The sequence below is a fragment of the Melospiza georgiana genome, chromosome W (genome assembly GCF_028018845.1).
Source record: "Melospiza georgiana isolate bMelGeo1 chromosome W, bMelGeo1.pri, whole genome shotgun sequence".
Lineage (NCBI taxonomy): Eukaryota > Metazoa > Chordata > Aves > Passeriformes > Passerellidae > Melospiza > Melospiza georgiana.
The window spans coordinates 4,557,169-4,578,440 of NC_080464.1; the positions used below are offsets into that span (position 1 = coordinate 4,557,169).

General features: G+C 44.6%; 1 protein-coding gene across 1 annotated transcript in view; it reads right to left on the minus strand.

The window, feature by feature from the left end:
• Window positions 1-10,081, minus strand: part of LOC131095397 (mothers against decapentaplegic homolog 7-like) — a 68,890-nt gene extending 58,809 nt beyond the window's left edge. The window contains exon 1 of the mRNA XM_058043089.1: window positions 9,990-10,081. Coding sequence (XP_057899072.1) covers window positions 9,990-10,081 — 92 coding nt within the window. The remainder of the gene's footprint in view (window positions 1-9,989) is intronic.
• Window positions 10,082-21,272: the final 11,191 nt, after the last annotated feature.

Consider the following 21,272-nt stretch of genomic DNA (forward strand, 5'->3'; position numbering starts at 1 on the left):
CTTGGTTGGGGGAAGGTAACTGAAATTAGGTTTCCATGGAGGGGAGAAGTCCATTGTTTTCATGGCCGAATGCTCACAGGTACGTTAAGTTTTCCCCCTCCCTGAGTTGGGAGGGAGAACAGTCCCAGTCTCTGGAAGGAGGTTGCCATGGGGGTGCCATGGGGGTGCCATGGGGGTGTCAATAGGGTGCCAGAGGGGTTCTTGGTTCCTTGACAAGGGGATTCGCATCTCTGTTGGTCTGTCACGGTGGTTGAAGACAGGCAAGAGGGGTCTTCTTATGGAGCGGAGGGGAATCACCCCAGAGCTCAGTCGAGCCAGGTCAGGAGTTTGGAAGAAAGTCCAGTTCAATTGTCCAGAAAAGGGCAGCATGCCCCCTTTGAGTACAGCATGGCGTGTTCTGCAAACATCACTTGTGAACACAGTAGATAAGCCGGAGACTTTCTTTCCCAACTGGCTCAGCACTTTTAACTCTTCGGTAGTCTTTTCTCATGACAATTGTGAGGCAAAAAATGAAGGATTTTCGGATGGACTTCTACACCCTGGCATTAGCTTCTATTATGAAACCTGGTAAATTGGTGTGACTCCGAATGTGTAAGATGTAATACAAATGAACTCGGGGCTAAATTGCACACCACAAAGTTTTCAATAGCTGAAACCAAGCTGCGTTACTGACTTCTTTCAGAAGTGAACAATCCAAACATTTGGTTATGTCTGCGACATAAGCAGAATCAGTGACCAAGTTCAGAGGCACCTGAGAAAATTTCTGGAATGCCATGGCAGCAGCCTTTAATTCAACCAATTGGGCAAAGCCTTATTCATGGCCTTCCAGCACTTGCCACCCAGATTCATCCTTCCAAGTAACAATGGCTTTCCCAGTTTTTCCTGAGCCATCAGTGAAGACGGTGGGTCCTTGCACTGGCACACAACTATTTTTTGGCCACAAAGATAGACTGGGTAATTTTGCCAACTGCAATAACTTATGACTGGGGAGATTATAGGCAATCTGCCCAGAAAAGTTTTTCAGGGCACTTTGCAGAGGAGCACTGTTAATGAAGCTCAATTCAAAGACTTCCCGCTCTATTGGAAGAACAATTTTTGTGGGATCAGCTGCCATTAATTGCAAACACCATTGATGGCATTTGATTATCAAATGAGCAATCAATTCAAACAACGTGGGTGCTGTCTTTTTTGGTTGATGGGGCAAGAAGACCCATTCCAAAATGTGCAAGGATCAAACCATTTTTCACTCCATTGGCCAATGATACCTGTAGGATGAAAATCTGGATTGGTAATGAAAACAGTGATATCAATGGAAAGATCTACTCGATAAACCTGATGAGCAGAAACAGTTTGTTGGACTTCCTCCAGCGCTCATTGCCCCTCAGGAGTCAATTTCTGAGGTGAATTCATGTTCAGGGTCCCCCCTTAGAATATTATACAGTGGGGACAATTGTGTCATGGTTAGCCCTAAATAAGGACGCAACCAACTGATGGTACCCAGCAATTTCTGGGCATCATTCAGAGTCTTAATGGAATCCATGAATTGCACCTCTTGATGCTGAATGGTTTGATCCAGAATTTTGACTTTTAAATATTTCCAAGGAGGATGCTGTTGATCCTTCTCCAGAGCCACTTGCTCCACTAGGACCTAGCACAGAAAATCACCGCTTTCCCAGTTGAATACAAGTAAGGAAGGAACGGTGGGGAATCTAATATTAAGACATGGAAAGCGATTTCGAATAAGGAACTAGTGCAATTGAGAAATATAGCCAAGGAACATGGACGTAGTTCACATATCTTTAGAAATTTCTTAGAAGCCATGTTCTCTGCACGTCTTGCTTCCTCACAATGTAAAAAATATTTCACAATGCCTCCTGTCACCGGCAGAATATTTGTTATGAGATAGGCATTGGAAGAAACACTTAAAAACGTTATCAGATTCATATACTGCCGATGCTACTAAGACCAACTTTACGGTAGAACAGCTGGCAGGCTAAGGAGACTTACAAAAGCCAGCTGAACAAATGGAAACTCTGAATAAAGAAGCACTGCAGGATGTAGCAATTGTAGCTAAAACCTCCTTGCTTCTTATGCAGGATGAGTCAATGCCAACAATGCATTTTTCTACTAATAAACAAGGCATTGAAGACAGCTTTATAAAATTTGTGGACAGGCTTAGGGATGCTCTGGAGAAACAAATAGAGAGCACAGAGGCAAGGAAGGAACTCTTATGTAAGCTTGCTTTCAGCAACTGAAATGAGAAATGTACGGCCATTTTGAGGTCTCTACCTGTGGATTCAAACCCTAATATAGAGCAAATGCTAGAATGCTGTACACATCACATGTCCACTGAAAATACAGTGGCCCAAGCAGTTGCTAAGGGTATTGCTGAAGGAGTTTCTGGTGCATATGCAGTCATAACCTCTAAAGAACAAGCTAAATGCTGTCACTGTGGGGATCTTGGACATAATATAAAGGACTGCCCGGAGAGATCACCCCCCCCCGATACCATCGTAATTATTATCAAAGACCCCAAAATCAGCAACGCTATCAGCCATGTCCTTTAAATTCCTTGAGCCGCCCGCTGGACCTTCGGGAGCAGCATATAAATCAAAGGCCACCCAGACCAAATCACACACCAACCCAGGCCGCTCCAGACACAAAGAAGAAGCTCCAACCCATGGGACAGCCCAGATGGGTACCTGCTGGCAACTGGTAACTGCTTTGTCCATTGACTTTAATGATAAGAATGGTCACCATGTTCCCACAGGCAAATATGGACCTAAAGGGAGTCCTTCAGACATTTTAATTACAGGTGAGTCTCTTAATACTCCAAAGGAAATCTTCGTTGTTCCGGAAGTGCTGACAGTGCAGCCAGGACAAGAGATCCTCGTGCAGGTATACTGCATAGACTTACCATTTTTTCTTTCTAAGGGGACTCCAATAGCTCAGGCCTTCTTACTCCCAAAGAATCACAGGGAACAGATCCCTCTCAACCCTACAGCTATATGGGCACAAGTCATGGGACCATCCAAGCCCACCATCGAGTGCGGCCTCTCCTGCAAAGGAGAGAATACCCACCTACCGGGGATGCTGGACACCGGTGCTGATGTGACCATCATCGCCCGTTCAGATTGGCCAGCACACTGGGATCTACAACCTGTTGCAGGCATGATTTCCAGGATTGGTGGAGCTACAGTATCCTTGAGAAGCAAGAACACTGGCATCGTTGAAGGGCCTGAAGGCAAGCTGGCAACCATCCGTCCATTTGTGGTAAGGGCCCCCATCACCCTTTGGGGCAGAGACATTTTATCCCAGTGGGGAGCTTCCCTACGTATTCCCATCCAGGATTTCTAACTGGGGCCACTGAGTTAAGCGTGCTGCCAGAAACACCCCGTCTCGCTTGGAAAAACCACAAGCCAATCTGGACCCAGCAGTGGCCCCTATCAAAAGCCAAGCTGCGTGCCCTAAACACCCTCGTGGAAGAACAGCTAAAAAAAGGCCACATAGTGGAGTCTGACAGCCCTTGGAACTCTCCAGTCTTCATTCTACCAAAGCCTGGGACAAACAAGTGGACGTTTCTCCATGACCTTGGCAGAATCATGAGGTCATCAAGGACATGAGCCCTCTTCAGTCTGGCCTGCCCTCCCCATCAATGCTGCCTAGAGACTGGACACTTGCTATCATAGACATTAAGGACTGTTTCGTCAGCATCCCACTGCACCCTGAGGATGCTCCACGGTTTGCTTTCTCCATTCCCTCTATTAACAAAGAGACACCACTCAAAAAAAAATCATTGGCATTTTTTGCCTCAAGGCTTAAAAAACAGCCCCACTATTTGCCAGTGGTACGTGGCTCACATCCTGCCTACCATTCGGAAATCATTTCCAGGTGCTATCATCTATCACTATATAGATGACATTCTGGTGTGTGCTTCAGACAAAGCTTACTTGGACAAAATGGTTAAAAAGACTATTGAAGCCATTGAAAAGGCAGGAATGGAAATTCGTGAGGACAAAATCCAGTACACTGAGCCATGGACTTACCTTGGAGTCCAGATTCAGGAAAGAACAATCGTACCTCAGCAGATCACCATCAACGACGACCCAAAAACCCTCAGGGACTTACACAGCCTGTGCGGATCCATCAACTGGGTACGTCCACTGCTAGGAATTACATCAGAGGACCTTGCTCCCTTGTTCAATCTTCTTCGTGGACCCAAGGAACTGGACTCCCCCTGGCACTCTCACAGAGGAAGACAGAGGTGTCATCATCAAAGTCCAGGAAGCCCTGTCTTCACGCAAAGCCCATCGCTACGACCCCAGTCTGCCTTTCCAGTTCATCATCCTAGAAAAAGCACCTCGATTCCATGGACTGATTTTCCAATGGGACCCTCAGCTGTGAGACCCTTTGTTGATACTGGAATGGGTTTTTACAAGTAGCCAGCCTACAAAGACACTTACCACCTACCAGGAGATTATAGCACACTTAATAAAAAAGGCTAGGACTCGCCTTTGCTCTCTTTCAGGTTGTGATTTTGAATGCATATATTTGCCAATAACCCTTAAAGACTTTGAGGATTTGATCAAGACCAGTTCGAGTCTCCAGTTTGCTCTGGACAGTTATACAGGCCGAACTTCAGCAGAGATCCCACAACACGATCTTTTTAACCAGAATGAAACTTTCCATTTGATTCCAAAACAAATCCAAAGTAGAAAACCTCTCAAAGCTCTAACCCTCTTTACAGATGGCTCAGGGTCTTCCCACAAGTCGGTGATTACTTGGAGAGACCCCCAAACACAAGATGGGCAATCTGACATACAAATAGAAGGATCGCTAAAAATTGCAGAATTAGCAGCTGTTGTCAGAGCCTTTGAAAAACTTAAAAATGAGCCTTTCAATCTGGTCACAGATTCAGCTTATGTTGCTGGACTAGCTACGAGAGCAAAATATGCTCTTCTCAAAGAGGTCTCTAACCCAAAGTTATACCAACTGGTCTCTAAATTAATACAACTGATATCCCACAGAAAGCAACCTTACCACATAATGCATGTGAGGTCTCACATGGACCTCCCAGGTTTTGTTGCAGAAGGCAACAGGAAAGCAGATGGATTAGCAATGGCAGCAGAAACTGCTAATATTCCTAACATCTTTGCCCAGGCAAAGTTGTCACAGGCGTTTTTAATCAAAATGTACCTGCCCTTATGAGAATGTTTAAGCTCTCAAAGGATCAGGCAAAAGCTATTGTGGCTACATGTCCGAACTGTCAAAACTACCAGATACCATCTATGGGGACGGGAGTCAATCCCCGAGGTCTGAATAGCTGCCAGCTGTGGCAGACAGATGTAACTCACTTGGCACTTTTTGGAAGGTCAAAATATGTGCATGTTTCGGTCGACACGTTCTCAAGAGCAGTGTTTGCATCATCACATGCAGGAGAAAAGACTATGCACACGATAAAACACTTTCTCCTCACTTTTGCCACCCTAGGTGTACCAAAGGAGATTAAAACAGATAATGGACCAGCCTATACCTCCCACAAGTCAAAGGAGTTCTTTAATGAATGGGACATAGCACACAAGACGGGCATACCTGTAAACCCCACAGGACAATCCATTGTGGAAAGGACACATCAAACCCTCAAAAGAGTCCTCGATCAACAGAACAGAGACACGAGAATCACATCTCCAGTGGAAAGACTTTGCAAGGCTCTCTATGTCATTAACTTCCTGAACTGCACAGCATCAGAGCCTGACCCACCAATTCTTCACCACTTTGCAAATACTACCCAAGCAAAGCTCACTGAGAAACCACCAGTGCTCGTGAAGGACCCTGAAACACACCAAATTTCTGGGCCTCATCAGTTGATTACCTGGGGTAGAGGGTATGCGTGCGTGCTACTACCATCTGGTCCAAGGTGGTACCCAGGAAAATACGTAAAACCATACTTAGGCAAAGCGAACACTACTCCGGCAGACGAAGGCAAGAACTCTCCTGAGGCAAACACAAGACCACCTCAAAACCAAACCAGCTCAGCCTGGAGACGAAGATGTCGCCAAACACCCATAAACACAAGGACAGACCGCCTCATTACAAGACAGCAGACAAAACAGAAAGCTAAACAACAGTCTGCTGCACCAGGCCATATATAGCCTTAACACAAAAGTGTTTTCTGAATTATGTATTTTAAAAACCTTATTATTCCCTCTTCCTAACCTTTAAACTTCTTAACCTTCTACACGCTCGTCCTCCCTTAGTGTAGCTTAGAAATTAAAAGCAAAAGGGGGGGAGGAGGAGAACACACAAAAGAACAAGGCAGAAATCCCTCTCATCATAAAGTTAATAAATTCTGCTTATAATCCCTATCAGAAGCCCTATTCCTGCAAAAAGATGAAAAATATCTCCGTTGGTGATGTCCTCACCGCTGCCTGGATGCTCTACACCTTACCGCGTGCCTTCGGCTGGATTAGCCCTCAGCCCAGCCATAATGTTTGGGTAATCTTAGCAAAAACACTAAAACAAGACAACATGTGCTTGTCCATGGGGAGCATTGATAATCCACTTTCTACATGTCTAGTAGGAATTCCCTTTGTAGCAGATGACTGGCCTGTCTATAACTCCAAGGTTCTCCGCACCACAGGTAAGAGACCCAATGTGGCTGATACTTGGGACGAGTGGACAAAAATTCTGCCAGATGCTCGAGAGAAACTCCAAGAATTGGATCTATTGGGATCCTCCAAGGCCACATATTGTGTCAAATTTTACTTTAGGAGTCCAAAAAACAATTGGCAAGAAAATGACCAACACAAAAACACATATCAAAAACATGTTTCACCAATTAACAAAGCCTATAACCCTCACGATTGGTGCAATTACACGACTCTTGTGATTTCTGCGTCCTCCCTCCATCCCAAAGTATTACCCAAGGGAATGTTTCTCATCTGTGGTGACAGAGTATGGGCTGGGATCCCCTCCTGACTCCAGGGAGGTCCCTGTATCCTTGGAAAACTTTCTACCCTTATTCCAAACATCACCCTGTTATGTAATTGGAAAAAAGAAAGCGAATCAAAATGCCATTAAAGGTCCTACACTGAATTCGATGAAAATTGTGATCCTAGATTATATGATTGGAACAAACCAAAAAAGATTGCTGTCTCCCTGTTTTTACCCTGGGTAGCTGCAGCTAAAGTCCTCGGTGAAATCAATCACCTTGGGTGCTGGCTCAGTAAACAAGCTAATGCCACATCAGCAGCCTTAAGTGATCTCTTAAAGGAAGAAGAAACCACAAGACAGGCTTCGCTCCAAAACCGAGCAGCAATTGACTTCCTGCTGCTTGCCCACGGACATGGATGTGAAGACTTCGAAGGCATGTGCTGCTTCACCCTCTCTTCGCGTTCGGAGTCCATCCATGCGAACATCCAGAAACTGAAAGATCTCATGAAGGACTTGAAAGTAGAAAGAATTCCAGACTGGGTCAATGATCTTTTCAGGCAATGGGGACTAACAGGATGGGCTGCATCTTCGGTTAAGGGAATGTTGTTGATTCTCCTTGTAGTTGTTTTTGTGTTAGCTATGTTCTTGTGCCTTGTTCACTGTTTTAAAAGAACTATCGCGAATGCCTTTTTTGTAAAAACAGAAAGTGGAGTTGTAGTAAACCCCACAGGTTTAGAAAAAGCCCCATGGAGAATTTAATAATAGAAATGCTGACACAGCAGCAAAGAAGCTTCCTGACTCCATGGACATCCACCCTATAACCTATCCCTATAACCATGTAAGGCAATATCTTGTTAACACTACTATTGGTCACTTATGGTCCCTCTAACCCTTTGCCATTGGTCAAGATTGGATTCGGGCCAAGGCTATAAAAGTAGCATGCTGTACCCCTACTCACTTAGAAGAAGAAGAGCTGAGACCCTTCACGGACCCCTCCAATAAAGCCATATTCGTGGAACATCCAGCATCTTCTCCTTCTCCTCTCTCTCTCCGTCTGCTGAAGCCTCAAGCCAAGGGCAAGCTACCTAGCAAGCAAAGCTGAAATCATAAGAGCTGCCTAATCACTATAAGAGCTGAATATCCCCCTGCTTGGTAGGGGCTGACCCGTGGCCTTGGTCTGAGTGAGCTAGCCTCTGGCACTCAGTCCCCTTGGGGGCTGAGCTCTGGAGCTGTAATAGCTTGCTTTAGGATAAGACCAATTAAGGCTTATTAACCATCAATGCCACACACTCAGGGTTTACCCAGCGTAGCAATGCTCCTCTGGGGTCTCACCAAGTGATGAATTCTTCTTCAGTCACTCAGGGTCACCATTTGTGATGGTATTCAAAGGGGTCTCAGGTTGAGGGAAGAGATGAGGATCTGACTCCATGTTTCAGAAGGCTTGATTTATTATTTTATGATACATATTACATCAAAAGTATACTAAAAAAATAGAAGAAAGGATTTCATCCGAAGGCTAGCTAAGAATAGAATACGAAGGAATGATAACAAAGGCTCTGTCTGAGACAGCTGGGCTGTGATTGGCTATTATTTAGAAACATCCAACATGGGCCAATCAAAGATCCATCTGTTGCATTCCACAGCAGCAGATAATCAATGTTTACATTTTGTTCCTGAGGCCTCTCAGCTTCTCAGGAGGAAAAATCCTAAGAAAAGGATTTTTCATAAAAGATGTCTGCAACAGTTAGATACGCCAATGATAAGTTGATGATTATTCGATGCTAAAGCTAATTGTTATATTATGAGCTCATTTATAGAAGGAAGTAGGGCAAGTGAACCATTATAGGAACATACTGAGACCAGTAGAACAATGCCCAGCACCTGGACTCGATGTCAATCCATTAGGAAGCAGGGGGCCTTGGATCATGTCAGAGGGTCACAGAGACCTGACAAAGACATTCCTGACTTCATCCCTGGGACCACTGACCCAATTCAAGACCACCAACCCAATTCAAGAGAAGAACCACGCACGCCTGAAGGACTAATAACCTCACTTTAATACGAGTGGGGATGGGAGGTGCTGCGGTTATGCATATGTATTATTTTGGGAAATAACTAGAAGGCAAAAATCCTTGTGTGGTTGGTCACGCATTTCTGGAACTACCCCCCCCCCCCCCTTGTGCTGCCTGCCAGTGTAATAAGCATACCACTTTCTAACTTTAACTAGTAAGAGAGTCTTTGTCCATGACTTTTGGTTTAAACGATCAACACTTCCACGGCATACCTGGGATCATTCGGAGGCAATCACAGGTTCTCTGCTGCAGCCGTATCAGACATCTGCCTTCAGTTGTCCTTACAAACTTTAAATTGCACAGTTTGGAACAATATTTGAGCTATATGTTTACTATCAAATGGAGCAAGCAGGTCAGTGTTTAACACTCTGATAATTTGCATAACTTGTGAAGAAACAAGCCCATAATTTGCTACCTTATCTTGCAAATCTTGCACAACTCAGCATGCTATGACACTGTCCTTGTCAGCTTGTCCTGTATTTGGGACAGCTTTATACACGGGAAAGGCTTGGACTCTCCTTTGTGATGGAACACTGACTCCCTGATCCACCTGTGTCTCCTCCTCAGATGCTGGATTAACTACCTAACTGTCCCCTGTGGCCCCTTCCTCTGAATTTATCCTGTTGATGAGTCCACTTCCTGGCATTCCCACCTTCGGGGCGGGGGACCCAGCCATGGCGGACGGTGCGGGCTGTGGCAGTAATGCTGCAAGAGACATGCTGCCCGCTGATCTGCACGCAGCAGAGGGAGGAGGAAGAGGAGGCACTGGCAGTTGTGCCATTTCTGCAGATGAAAGTGGAAGGGCGGAAGAGACCACGACTCTCGTCACATCATTTGTCGATCGTGAAGCTGTTGCCACCGCCACTTGTGCCCCAGAGGAGGGGTGGACTGGCGGGGGGAACGAAATCGGCAGGAACAAAGGTGCACTGGCAAGCACTGGCAATGTGGGGGAGGAGATGGGAACAGAGGAGCCACGTCACTCACCAGCGGTGGAGGCAGTTGCGCCGCCACCTGCAGCGCAGGGAAAGAAGGAACTGGCGACGGGGCAGGGAAGCTGACTGGCTGTACAAGGGCATGCCGCTTACTGCTTGTGGAGCAGAGAAAGCTGGTGCCACTTGGGGGGGCGAAACCAATCGCTGCAAGGGCCCTCCAGCGGTCTCGCGTGGTGCAGGGGGAGCCAGAATCATCGGCTGTGGCAGGCACACCCCAGTCGCCACCTGCAGCCCTGGGGAGCTAAAGGTGGCGTGAATGGAGGGGGACACTCCGCCAGGTCCAATCGAGATGTAGCTACCAAAGTCATTGGGGTTGGTGTTGGAGAAGGATATTTTGACTTTATATAATCACGGGGGGAAGGATATTTTGGCGGAACATAGTCCCTGGGTGAGGGGTAGATTCTGTGGGGAATCCCCATGTTTCTCGGGGGACTGGGTGGAACCGAGAAAGAGCAGGCAGCCGCCCGCCCAGCCCCCTCTTCCCCCGGGGTGTCTGTGTCCATGGAGAGAGCATCTTTGCTTTCTGAGTTCTCCATTTCACTTCCCCTTGGGGTCCAACCTTGCAAAGCTCTCGAAAGGACTCCCCAGATAACTGCTAACTGAAGTGCGGTCTTATCTCTGCTGATGACCTCGTTCCACAGGCAGTTGCCTAGTAACTGCCAAGTCTCTGGATTAAATGCAGTGTTCGCGTCTACTGAAAAGTCATGGGACCTTTCTCAGGCAAGTAAAGCACACAGGGAATGATCTGACACAGGAACTCCCATACGTGGCAAAGCGTCCTTCCATGTAGAAAGAACTAATCTCTCTTCCGTAGAAAGTTGGTTCCCCATGTTAAAGGAAACCTTTCCCAGCAGCCCGCCACGAAGCAGTAGTCTACCCCTGGATGTAGGCACTTCAGCTATGCTAGGAAAAGCCGTTCCACCCTAGCTCTTTGGCCTTGGGCTGCCACCTGTGGTCACGAAAAGACCAGCTGTCTTAAGGAGGCACAGGGAAAATCACCGTTGCCTCTCTTAAATGGAGGACAGAGGGTGTCCAGTCCATCCTGCAAGGACTGGCAGGGCCACCATGGCATCTCCCGGTGGGATAGATCCAAAGCATCCCGTTCGTCCTGCAGTTTCCGTAGGGGTGCCCAGATGTTGCCGTTGAGTTAGGAACGGCTAAAAGAAGACAACATTGTGGAGAGCCTGGTTCAAACATGGCTTAAAGAAAGAGGCCATGAAGGTATACAGCTGATGGAAAAGTAAAAGGCAGCTGTGAAGCAGCAGTTCCCAGGCTTGATTCCGTAAATAATTAGATTCTCAGCCACCTTTTTTATAAACAGCAGGATTCTCAGACAGTCTTCTCATAACAGTCCTTGGCTGCTCTGGGAACAGATATGAAGATTTTGAGAACAGATATGAAGGTTTTGAGAACTTTTCATATCACAGTGAGAACACTAATTTTGGTTTCAATAAACAACCACGAGGTATTGTAAACAAAAGGAGGGGTTAGAGTTTTCTCTGTAACCTATCGTGAGCTCGGATTTTGCAATATGCATGAAGTTAATTAACACTATTATAAAAGGTAACTGATTTGATCAATAAATCGGAGTCGATGCTCATCAATCAGATGGTCGTCTCCCTTCACTTCAATACAACATTGACTCCCATGCTCAGAAGACATAAAGCAAGGTTTATTAGGAACTACACATATTTATAGACAGGATAGTTCACTCAGAATCTGATTGGTCCTTAAATAACCTCCCTCACACCACTAGTTAATTAGGAGTAATAGCTTCTTGTAAATCTCTTTCCATAAACATCACGTACAAACATCCCACATGTTCACAAACACCAGATTAAGATAAGAATTGTTTTAATTCTTTCTCTGAGCTTTGTCACAACTTCCCCAGGATGATGCCTGGGAAAGTTATCAGTTTCTCTCTCTGACTAAGCTGTCAGCATCCACACATATTCATTTCCCAGCCTGTTTCGCATCACAATTATTTCTTATCAGTCCTTGTGCAGAGAGCTCTCTGGTTGTCCTTCGGTTTCTCAGTATCTTGGTAGCCTCAGTTTTGGTTTGCTTCTTGTTTCAAGGTCTAAGGGGCCCCTCTTATCTCCCTCTAGCTTGGAAGTTCACATTCTTTTCACCTTGTTTGAGGTAGTTTTGCGAGCTACAGGCTGTTGCCGGGCTTCCAAGGGTTCCTCAGGGGTGAAGAGATAGACGAGAATCTTGACTCCATGATCAGAAGGCTGGATTTATTATTTTATAAGTTACATTAAGACTATACTAAAAGGAATAGAGAGAGAAGTTCAGAAGCTTGCTATGCTAAGAATAGAAAAGGAATGAATAAACAAAGGAGCTCTCTCTGATGATGTCCCAGAGAGAGCTTGGTCTTTGATTGGCCCTTAATTGTAAACATGCAACATGGGCCAATAACAGGTGCACCTGTTGCATTCCACAGCAGCAGATAACCATTGTTTACATTCTTTCTCTGGGACCTCAGCTTCCCAGAAGAAGGAAAAATACTAAAGAAAGGATTTTTCACAAAAGATGTCTGTGACAACAGGCTTTTGTGAGCACTGCAAATTAACAGACAAAACAAGTTAAAAAAACACACTTCATCTATGCAAGCAAGCTACAGACTAAAAAATTCAAAACAGCACACTTCACCTAAATCTGAAATGGATTTTGACTCTAAGTTAAGAATTAACTCCATGTCTCAGTTCCTTTGTGTGTCAGAAAAGATTTATGCTTAAAAGATGAAAATCTGTCTCTGTTAAAAACAAAGAGAAATTTTCCCACCTCCAAAGGCACAGAGGGTGCTCTTTAAAGGGTGCCACAATGTCCTCATCCCCACCGTGACATAATTCCACAAAGAGAGACCTACAGGGGAGTCAGGGCCAAGAGGACTGTAAGAGAGTGCTGAATATATGTGTGCTGATGTGAGCAGCTCTGTGTGCCCATGTGTTTTCTAGTGTGCCCAGGTGTGAGTGTACATATCCTGCTTTCCAGAGTGTACATATGTGCTAGTGTATAGTGTACACAGCACTGTTCACATAGATGTACTGATGTGTACACGACATGCACTGCTGTTTACATGTATGTTAAATTACACACTCTCAAGTGTGAGTGTGCACAGCTCTGTGTGTACGCAGAGTGTGCACAGGTTCTATAAGTGCAAGCATGACTGTTTGGGACGTCAGTGTGTTAATGCGTATGACACTGCACATATTGCTGTGCACAAAATACGTGCAAGCAGATCTTGTGCTTGTAGGTATGTGTGCATTAGTAGAGACTGTACACAGGTGAGTCTCTGTGTAGCACACGTGTGTGCGTGTGGCAAGTTGGGTGTACACAAGTGTGTGCTACTGACAAACATCACCGTGCACAGGGGCTCTGTGCAGGTGAGCAGGTATGTGTGTGTGTGTACTAGCTCTGCGCATGTCCCTGTGTGCACACACAGGCTGGGCATGCCCAGAGACATAGCTCTAGATACACAGCTCCATGCATCCAACTGCTCTCCCACCTAGAAAAGCAGACATGTGTGTAAATATGTATTTGTGCGTGTGTCACTACCTAGCTCTGCTAACTGAGGTAGCCCCTGACTCTCTGTGTACACTCTGTTCTTGTAAGGAGAAAACAATTTGCCTCTACGTTTGTTTGCCAAAAAGTTTATGTAAGGCTATGTACAGTGATTTCCATAAAATTTAATAGTGTTTAAATTTCCATTAAATCTCTATAAACAGAGGTATCTATAATTGCTGTAATTCACTGTTGTTCTAACCCACGTTCCCTAGAAACTGCTTCCATCAAAACAAGATGCCCAGCTAAGTGCTAAACCTCTCAGTGATTGTAATGCTTCCTAGGCCACACAGTTCCCTTGTGTCAGCAGTAGTAAGTTCAAATAATGAAACACATGAGGCAGTACTATGTGCATTGTCTTTAGTTTAACCCCTCAGTGGGGAAGTCCCTTTCAGGTGCTACAAACCCATGAATCGGCTGTGTTAACCACAGAGAGGGAGTAGACTCATGTCAACAGAATTCAAACCCCAGTGAAAGAACCCAAAGAATGGACTATAAGATCCAGACTGAGTGAGAGATAACCAAAGAAGCTTGAAGACATCCAAAAAGTAGAGTTTAGCTTTCACCAGTCAGCTAAAGATTATTTTAACTAACACTTTGGGTGAGGAGTTTGAACTGTATCATTTATTGATGTAATTATCCTATTTTAGTAGATAAAAATTACAAGCATCTGTTGAGGGAAGGTACACAAGGAACTGTGAGAAGTATTGGGACAGTTACCTTAAGAACCAATAAGTAAGGTAAAACAAAAAAAAATAGGGAAAGATTGGGTTGGCCCCTGTGTTCACCACCGAGAAGATTATAGCCCTGCTGCAGGTGGCAACTCCTAGGCATGGTAAGGTGGAAACAAGAAAGCCATAACAGACCTCTATCATTCCTCACTTGTCTCTTAATCCAACAGAGACTAAACGGCAAGACTGAATTGGCCTATATAATCTCATTTTGTCAATTTTCAAATAAATTTTTTTCTTGTTCCCACTGTCCTTGCCCACATCAACAGATGCTAGTAAAAATTATTTTTATTTCTTTTTTGAGAAATAAGGGTAAATGATCTGAATCAACAATAAGAGTTAATTGTTCGAGCCAAATGACTTACTGAAAAGGAAAAGGGAGGTTTGTTATAGATAAGTAATGTAATAGTTGGCTCTCACAATTAAGAGATAGATATTATGTGGATGTATAGTAATGTTATTGTAATATGTCATCCCATAGTCCTCTTTCCCCTCTTCCCTTTTAATAACCTTAGTAGTCTAGACATTTGGAGAGGGCCAATTTATTACCAGAAGGTACAGTGTAACAACACCTTACCTCAAATCAAGATGTAAGAAAGTAATCTCCACTAGTAGACAGCAGAGGAAGAGTTGACTGACAAAACTTTGGGAGGGACTAAGGATATAAATAGCAGAGCATCCATTTTGTAGATGAGCATGTGGCTGATAGTCACAGAGACTCCCAGTGCTGAAAATGTTTTCCTTATTCAGTCCTTTGTTGTAATTTTTGTTAAGGTTTAATAAACCTTTGAAATTTTAAAAGTGAGCAGTCATTTCTCACAAAGGGAAGGAAAGAAGGGATTACAGTCTGTTGCTTAGATAAGGTGTGGAGAGTTAGGGATCTGCGTGTGGAAGAAATCGGGATGTACGGTCAGTCAGGACATGCCCCCCCCCTGAAGTCAGACCTTTGCTCCGTACCTGGCTGCATCCAGCCAGACGTGAGCAGAAGGAAATGACACTGACTGCCCAAGCCATAAAAACCCTTGTGACCCCTCAATAAATGCCATTTGCTGTCCACCACGTTGGTGTCAGGAGCATATGGACCGAGTGACCCTGGGGTTAGGGCCACCATGCCGGATTAAGAACCAGGTCGCCACGCCTTGAGAAGGCAACAATAAGGGCGGGTCTTTTGGAACCATGTGTGTCCCCCCACTAACACTCTTATCCTGCCGTTTATAGTGCAGGACCTGAAAATAGGTGAAACTAATAAACCCAGGAACTCCACGGTCCTAGATTCTTGTACCATCTTGAGCTGGGTTCCCTCCTCACACTGATGCTATTCAGTACTTGATTTAATGTAGGAGAAGGGATTACAGGCAACCTCACCCCGATGAGTCACAGCTATGTTAATTACCTAAAACAACCTTGCTTTTCATGAGTCACAGATATATCCAATAAGGATGAGCGTGATAAAAGGGTAGGTTGTGTGGTCAGAGGAGGATCCTGAGGAAGAAAGGAGTGAAAGTACTGAAATAATGATCCAGAGGGACTAGAAGATTGACCAAACAGGAAAGAGAATTGCTGCTGTAAAAGATCTGCTGTGAGGTCAGTCTAGGTCTGTAGTTAGAGCCTGCAGTCAGAGCCTGCAGTCAGAGTCTGCAAAGAAATATCTGCAGTCAGAGTCTGCAAGGGAAGTCTACACTGAGAGTTTGCTGTAATCAGAGTCAGTGAGTAGTCAGTCTGTGTGAAAAATGCATATATGATTGGATCTTCGCAAATATTAAAAAGAATACTATGTGTGGTATGTTCGAAAGTTATTTTGTAGTACTGTATTAATCCTTTTTACGTAGTGTGTTAAATATAGTTTTAGGCTATAACATAATATTAACAGAGAAACTATGTGATGTAAGATACTTTTTTCAACTAGCTCAAGAAATAGATAAGATAATTAAGAAATTCTTCGCACAGAAATATCAGCAACAAGACACCCAAAATCTCAAGAGAAGAATTATTGCCTCCTTATGGGGAAGAACCAGACTTCAAGGAGCCAAACTTTGATTTACAAGATGAGGAGGGAAGTTGACAATAACCAGAAAACACCCTTTGTTTGAAAAGAATTTTTGAATCATGTATGAGATATATGCATATGCAACAGGCTATTGCTTTAAGGGTTAATCCTTTGTAAGCGAGTCATGCTTTTTGGGGGCTTAATGCCCAGGAAGCATCCGGACATCCATAATTCTTTGCTTTTATTGTTCTTTATTGTCCTAACTCTGATTGTCCAAATTCTTATTGCTCTAATTTTATTACTATTTTTATACTATTTTATTACTATTAAACTTTTAAAATTTTAAAACAGACTGGCATTTTTCACAGTCTGTAAACAAAGTCATTTAAAAGAATTAACCAAGACCCATTTCACACTAATAAACAAGAGTGTGTGTCTCAACTAATTTCTGTCTCAAACAGGAAGTCTGCTTCAACAATTTAATGGATGCTTCCTGGGGATGCCATCTTACAGAGCATAGTAAACAATATTTTTCCTTTGAGTGGGAATGAGAGGGAGAAGAGGTTAAGTTACTCCATCCCTAGGAATTAATTTATTGCAATATGTGAAAGGCTTGCTCCTATAGAGAGAATGGGAGGAGGTGGTAAGGGAAGCCACTATAAAATTGTTCAGTTTTCCGGCTGGAGGGGAGGCTTGAAGTGTCTGAAGGGAAAGCACAGGTGATAAAGGTTGAATGCTCGGGGTGCATTTTGACTTAAAGCTTGGGGTGTGTTGGCCCAGAGGGAGTCCAGGGAATTTTGGAGGTGCTGTTTCCCAGGACTGAAGGGGAGCTGTAACAATGTTTAGGATTAATAGGATATTACAAGACTGTGGTATTCACATACTCTTTGAACAGAGAGAGACGTTGTCTCTCCCAGGATTTTTCCTGGGGAAGGCAGTGAGAAAGCTCAGAGAGAGAAGAGAAAACAATTCTTATCTATTCACTGTGCCTGTTGTTTGGCACATGTCGAATGTGTTATGGCGATTGTTTACCAAAAGGGATTTCTTAACTGGACACTGGTGATGATGTTTTGGATTGATTGACCAATTAGGTCAAAGTTGCGTCGTGACTGTCTGAAAGGGTCATGAGTTTTTCTTTAGTTTAGTATAGTTTAGTATATAGTATACTATGCAGTGTAATATAATATAGTATAGCTTAATAAAGCAGTTGTTCAGACTTCTGAATCATGGAGTCATTGCACGTCATTCCCCAGCTGGGGGCCATCCTGCATCGATACAAGACCTGGATTAAAGACTTTTTATTCTGTGGCTTTTTAACCCAGCATAGCCCCAATGTTGTTGTGTAGACAACAGTAAGAAAGCAGAACTTAAAAAAAATAGGGGAAAGGTTGATTAATGCCCCAGCTTTAGCTCTCCGAGGCCTGGAAAAGGAATTTGAATTGTATGTGGACTGGTTGCAAAGACTGATTTCTCCTGTGTGAATCATTCATGAAAGTGAAAATACTCTTTGCGTGATCCCATGCCCAAATTTAGGAATGATGAAAGAATTTGCAGAGCAGAGAAAATGCATAGGCTATTTCTAGTAACTTCAGGTTATGCTGAAGGTACCCAGAATGGTAGTGGACAGCATGGTCCTCTGATATGGGGCTGTGCCAGGGGAATTCTGGTGCTGGTATGTTTGCAAAGCGGGGTGATGGCCCCATTGTTTGCTCTAAGGGTAACTGAGGCTCTGTTGTCTGCAGAATTGTGCAGCCATGGCTTTGATGATAACTGATGGCAGGATTGTGTTATAGATGAGTAATGTAATAGTTTGCTCTCACAATTAAGAGGTAGATATTATGTGGATGTTAAAATGTATAGTGACATTATTTTAAGATGTCCTTCCATAGTCCTCTTTCCCCTCCCCCTTGTAATACCCTTAATAGTCAGGATGTTTAGAGAGGGCCAGCTTATTACCAGGAGGCGCAGCATAACAACACGTTACCTCCAATCAAGATGTAAGAAAGTAATCTCTGCCAATAGATGGAAGAGAAGGAGTTAACTGAAAAAACTTTGGGGGGGGATAAGGTTATAAAAGGAAGAGCATCCATTTTGGAGATGCTCCTGTGGCTGATAGTCATGGAGACTCCTAGCACTGCAATTTTTCCTTATTCAGTCTTTTTGTTGTATTTTTGTTTAGGTTTAATAAACCTTTGAAATTTTAAAAGTGAGCAGTCATTTTTCACAATTGTTAAAGTCTGGCACTGTGAAAAACGCCAGTCACTTGTTTTAAAATTTTAAAAGCTTAATAGTATAAAATAAAATAGTCATAAAAATAGTAATAAAAATTAGAGGAATAAGAATTTGGACAATTAGAGTTAGGAGAATAAAAGACAATAAAAAAGCAAAGAATTACAGACATCTGGGTGCTCTGCTCTGCCACATAACACACTTTGCTAACAAAGGATTACCTCTTAAAAGTAATAACCTGTTGCACATTCATATATCTCATACCTGATGCAAACATTCTTTTCAAACAATGAGTGTTTTCTGCTTATTGTCAATTTCTTCCCTTGCAGCAATTAGCAGAATAAATAGACACTACCACCTGATGTAGTTATGAAGTGAGGATGTATTGTCGGCGCCGGGCACAAGTGAGATACCTCTCATGAAAACTTGTGCCCCGAGCCCTGGTCTGAACCACATCTTTATTCACCAAAGTGTTTCATATGCATTATATTGCCCAATCTTTCCATGCATATTCAACCCCTGGTCCCGCCTGTTTTCACCTCTCATGGTTATTAGATCCATGCCCTTCTGAGCATGCATTGGTCACAGTGGTGGTCTCATGGGGGTCTCTTGCTGGTCTCTGAGGCTGAAGATCGTGGTCTTCTTCACGACTGAACTTCTGAACTTTTCTCCTTTGCGCGTGCGCTTTGGTCCCTTGGTGCTTATCTGAGTACGTCTGTCGGTCTTGATGAGCTTGGAGACAGAGGACCCCCTTTATCTGGGTTTCTTGCATCCCTTGGTCTTCTCCTGATATTGTTCTTTATGCAAGAAGCTTCAGAAATTTGCATTTTCCTATTCCCTTTGTACTACAGCAGAGGATTCTTAAGTAAAAGGTTAAAATTCAACACATAATTCTATAAGCTAAAATTTAAATGCTTAATTCATATTGCTGTTATAGATGGATAATAAAATTATTTGCTCTCGCAATTAAAAGATAAATATTGTGTAAATACTAAGAAAAGCTTTAGTGATATATAGCTATGTTATTGTAGTTTAGACGTCCTCTGTTCTCCCCATAGTTCCCTTTTCCGCCCCTGTATTGTTGCCATCAGACAGCCTGGGTTGTCTAGGATAAGTAAAAAGAAGGCATGCACATGTGCCCCTTGTATGGGGCAGTTGGGAATGGAAAAGCTTGTTGTTTGGGGGGTGCGGCATGGCAACACCTGACATCCAATCAAATTACAAGAAAGCAGTTTCCACCAATAAATGACAAAGAAGAGCTGACTGACTGACAGACTTTGGGAGGGGCCAGGGTTAGCTGATGCAACCCCCAGGGGTATAAAAGGCTGAGCATCCATCTTGAAGATGAACTGGCCACGTGGTATGAACGAGGGGCAGTTCCCAGTGCTGCAGCTTTTTCCTTATGTAGTCTTTTGTTGTATTTTTGTTAAGGTTTAATAAACCTTTTTAAATTTTCAAAGTGAGCAGTTGTTTTTCACAATGGGGGCTAGTAAACCGTGTGGTAGATAGGGAAAGGCGCTGCGGAAGATCTCGCAATGTCACGGAAAGCCAGGACCCCCTGTTCCTCTAAGATAAGAAATTACCCTAGGGGTGTGGCCCCACTAACAGTAGTGCTAGTAACTTTCCATTCCTTACCCAGTACTTTTCCATTCCTTACTAACCATAGATAAGAAGGACAAACCCCCTTTTGACGTAGAGAACCCCTAAGACTATAAAACCCCACGAGAAGAAGTAATAAACTCTTTTTGACCGTCCACCATATTGGTGTCTGCGTGTGTCATTGGCCCGAGCGACCCTGGAGAGTTTGGGTCGCCGTGCTGATCCTCATAACCAGATAGCCTGCCTTGATCCAGAAGGCAACATTTGGTGCCGGAACCCGGGTGCCGATCAGAGCCCGGGGAACGGGAATTTCTCCTGGACAGAGGACAGCGGCTGTGGCAGCAGGCCTGACCACAGAGGGCGGGATGCCTCCGGACCAGCGTGGACCATGGAAGCCATATCGAAGGTCGTAACAGAGATGCATGCACAATGGGGTATAGAATGTAAACTCAGAGATTTAACTCTCGCATTGCCGAGACTGATTAAGCTTGGGGCTATTGAAAGCCCTGTGGACGTCCTACATTCGGACGTGTGGGATAATTGTACAAAAGCTCTGGCAGAGGACACTATGTCCTCAGGCTCAGGGAAAGCCCTAAAATCGTGGGGCAGAATTGTCCAGGCTCTGCAAAAAGCTCGACAAGAGCAAGAAACATGGATAGCCACGTGAACTTGTTTATTAGACGTGCCACAGTTGGGGGTGGGCGCGGCGACACAAACCGCGGAGGTGCTTGACCCGGGCAGGCGCGCGGAGGCGCGAACGCCAGATCCCCCTCAGCGAGCGGACTCACCATCGGAGCGGGGGGAACACATGCGGGCGTTCTGGTGGGGGCTCGCGGAGGAGGCGCGGAACACGGCCGGATTGTCGGACCCCATAGGGATTGATAAAAACGCCCCCCCATCATATGCATTTGAAAATGGCGCCGGATCGCGTGGTCAGGGTGGAAAGGAGGAGGCGGGGGGCGGAAACGCAGTCAGCCCGCTTAACAACGCATGCGCGGGCGAGCAGGGAGACGGGGCGGCCCCCGCGGAGGCGCGTAAGACCAATCAGAGCGCTTTATTCAAGTTAAGTCCTTATAGGGCAAGGACCTCCCCCAGCAGGAGGCGGGGGGACCCCAGGGGGAGGGAATGGCCTGACCCCCGCAGGAAGGGGCGGGGTCGGAGC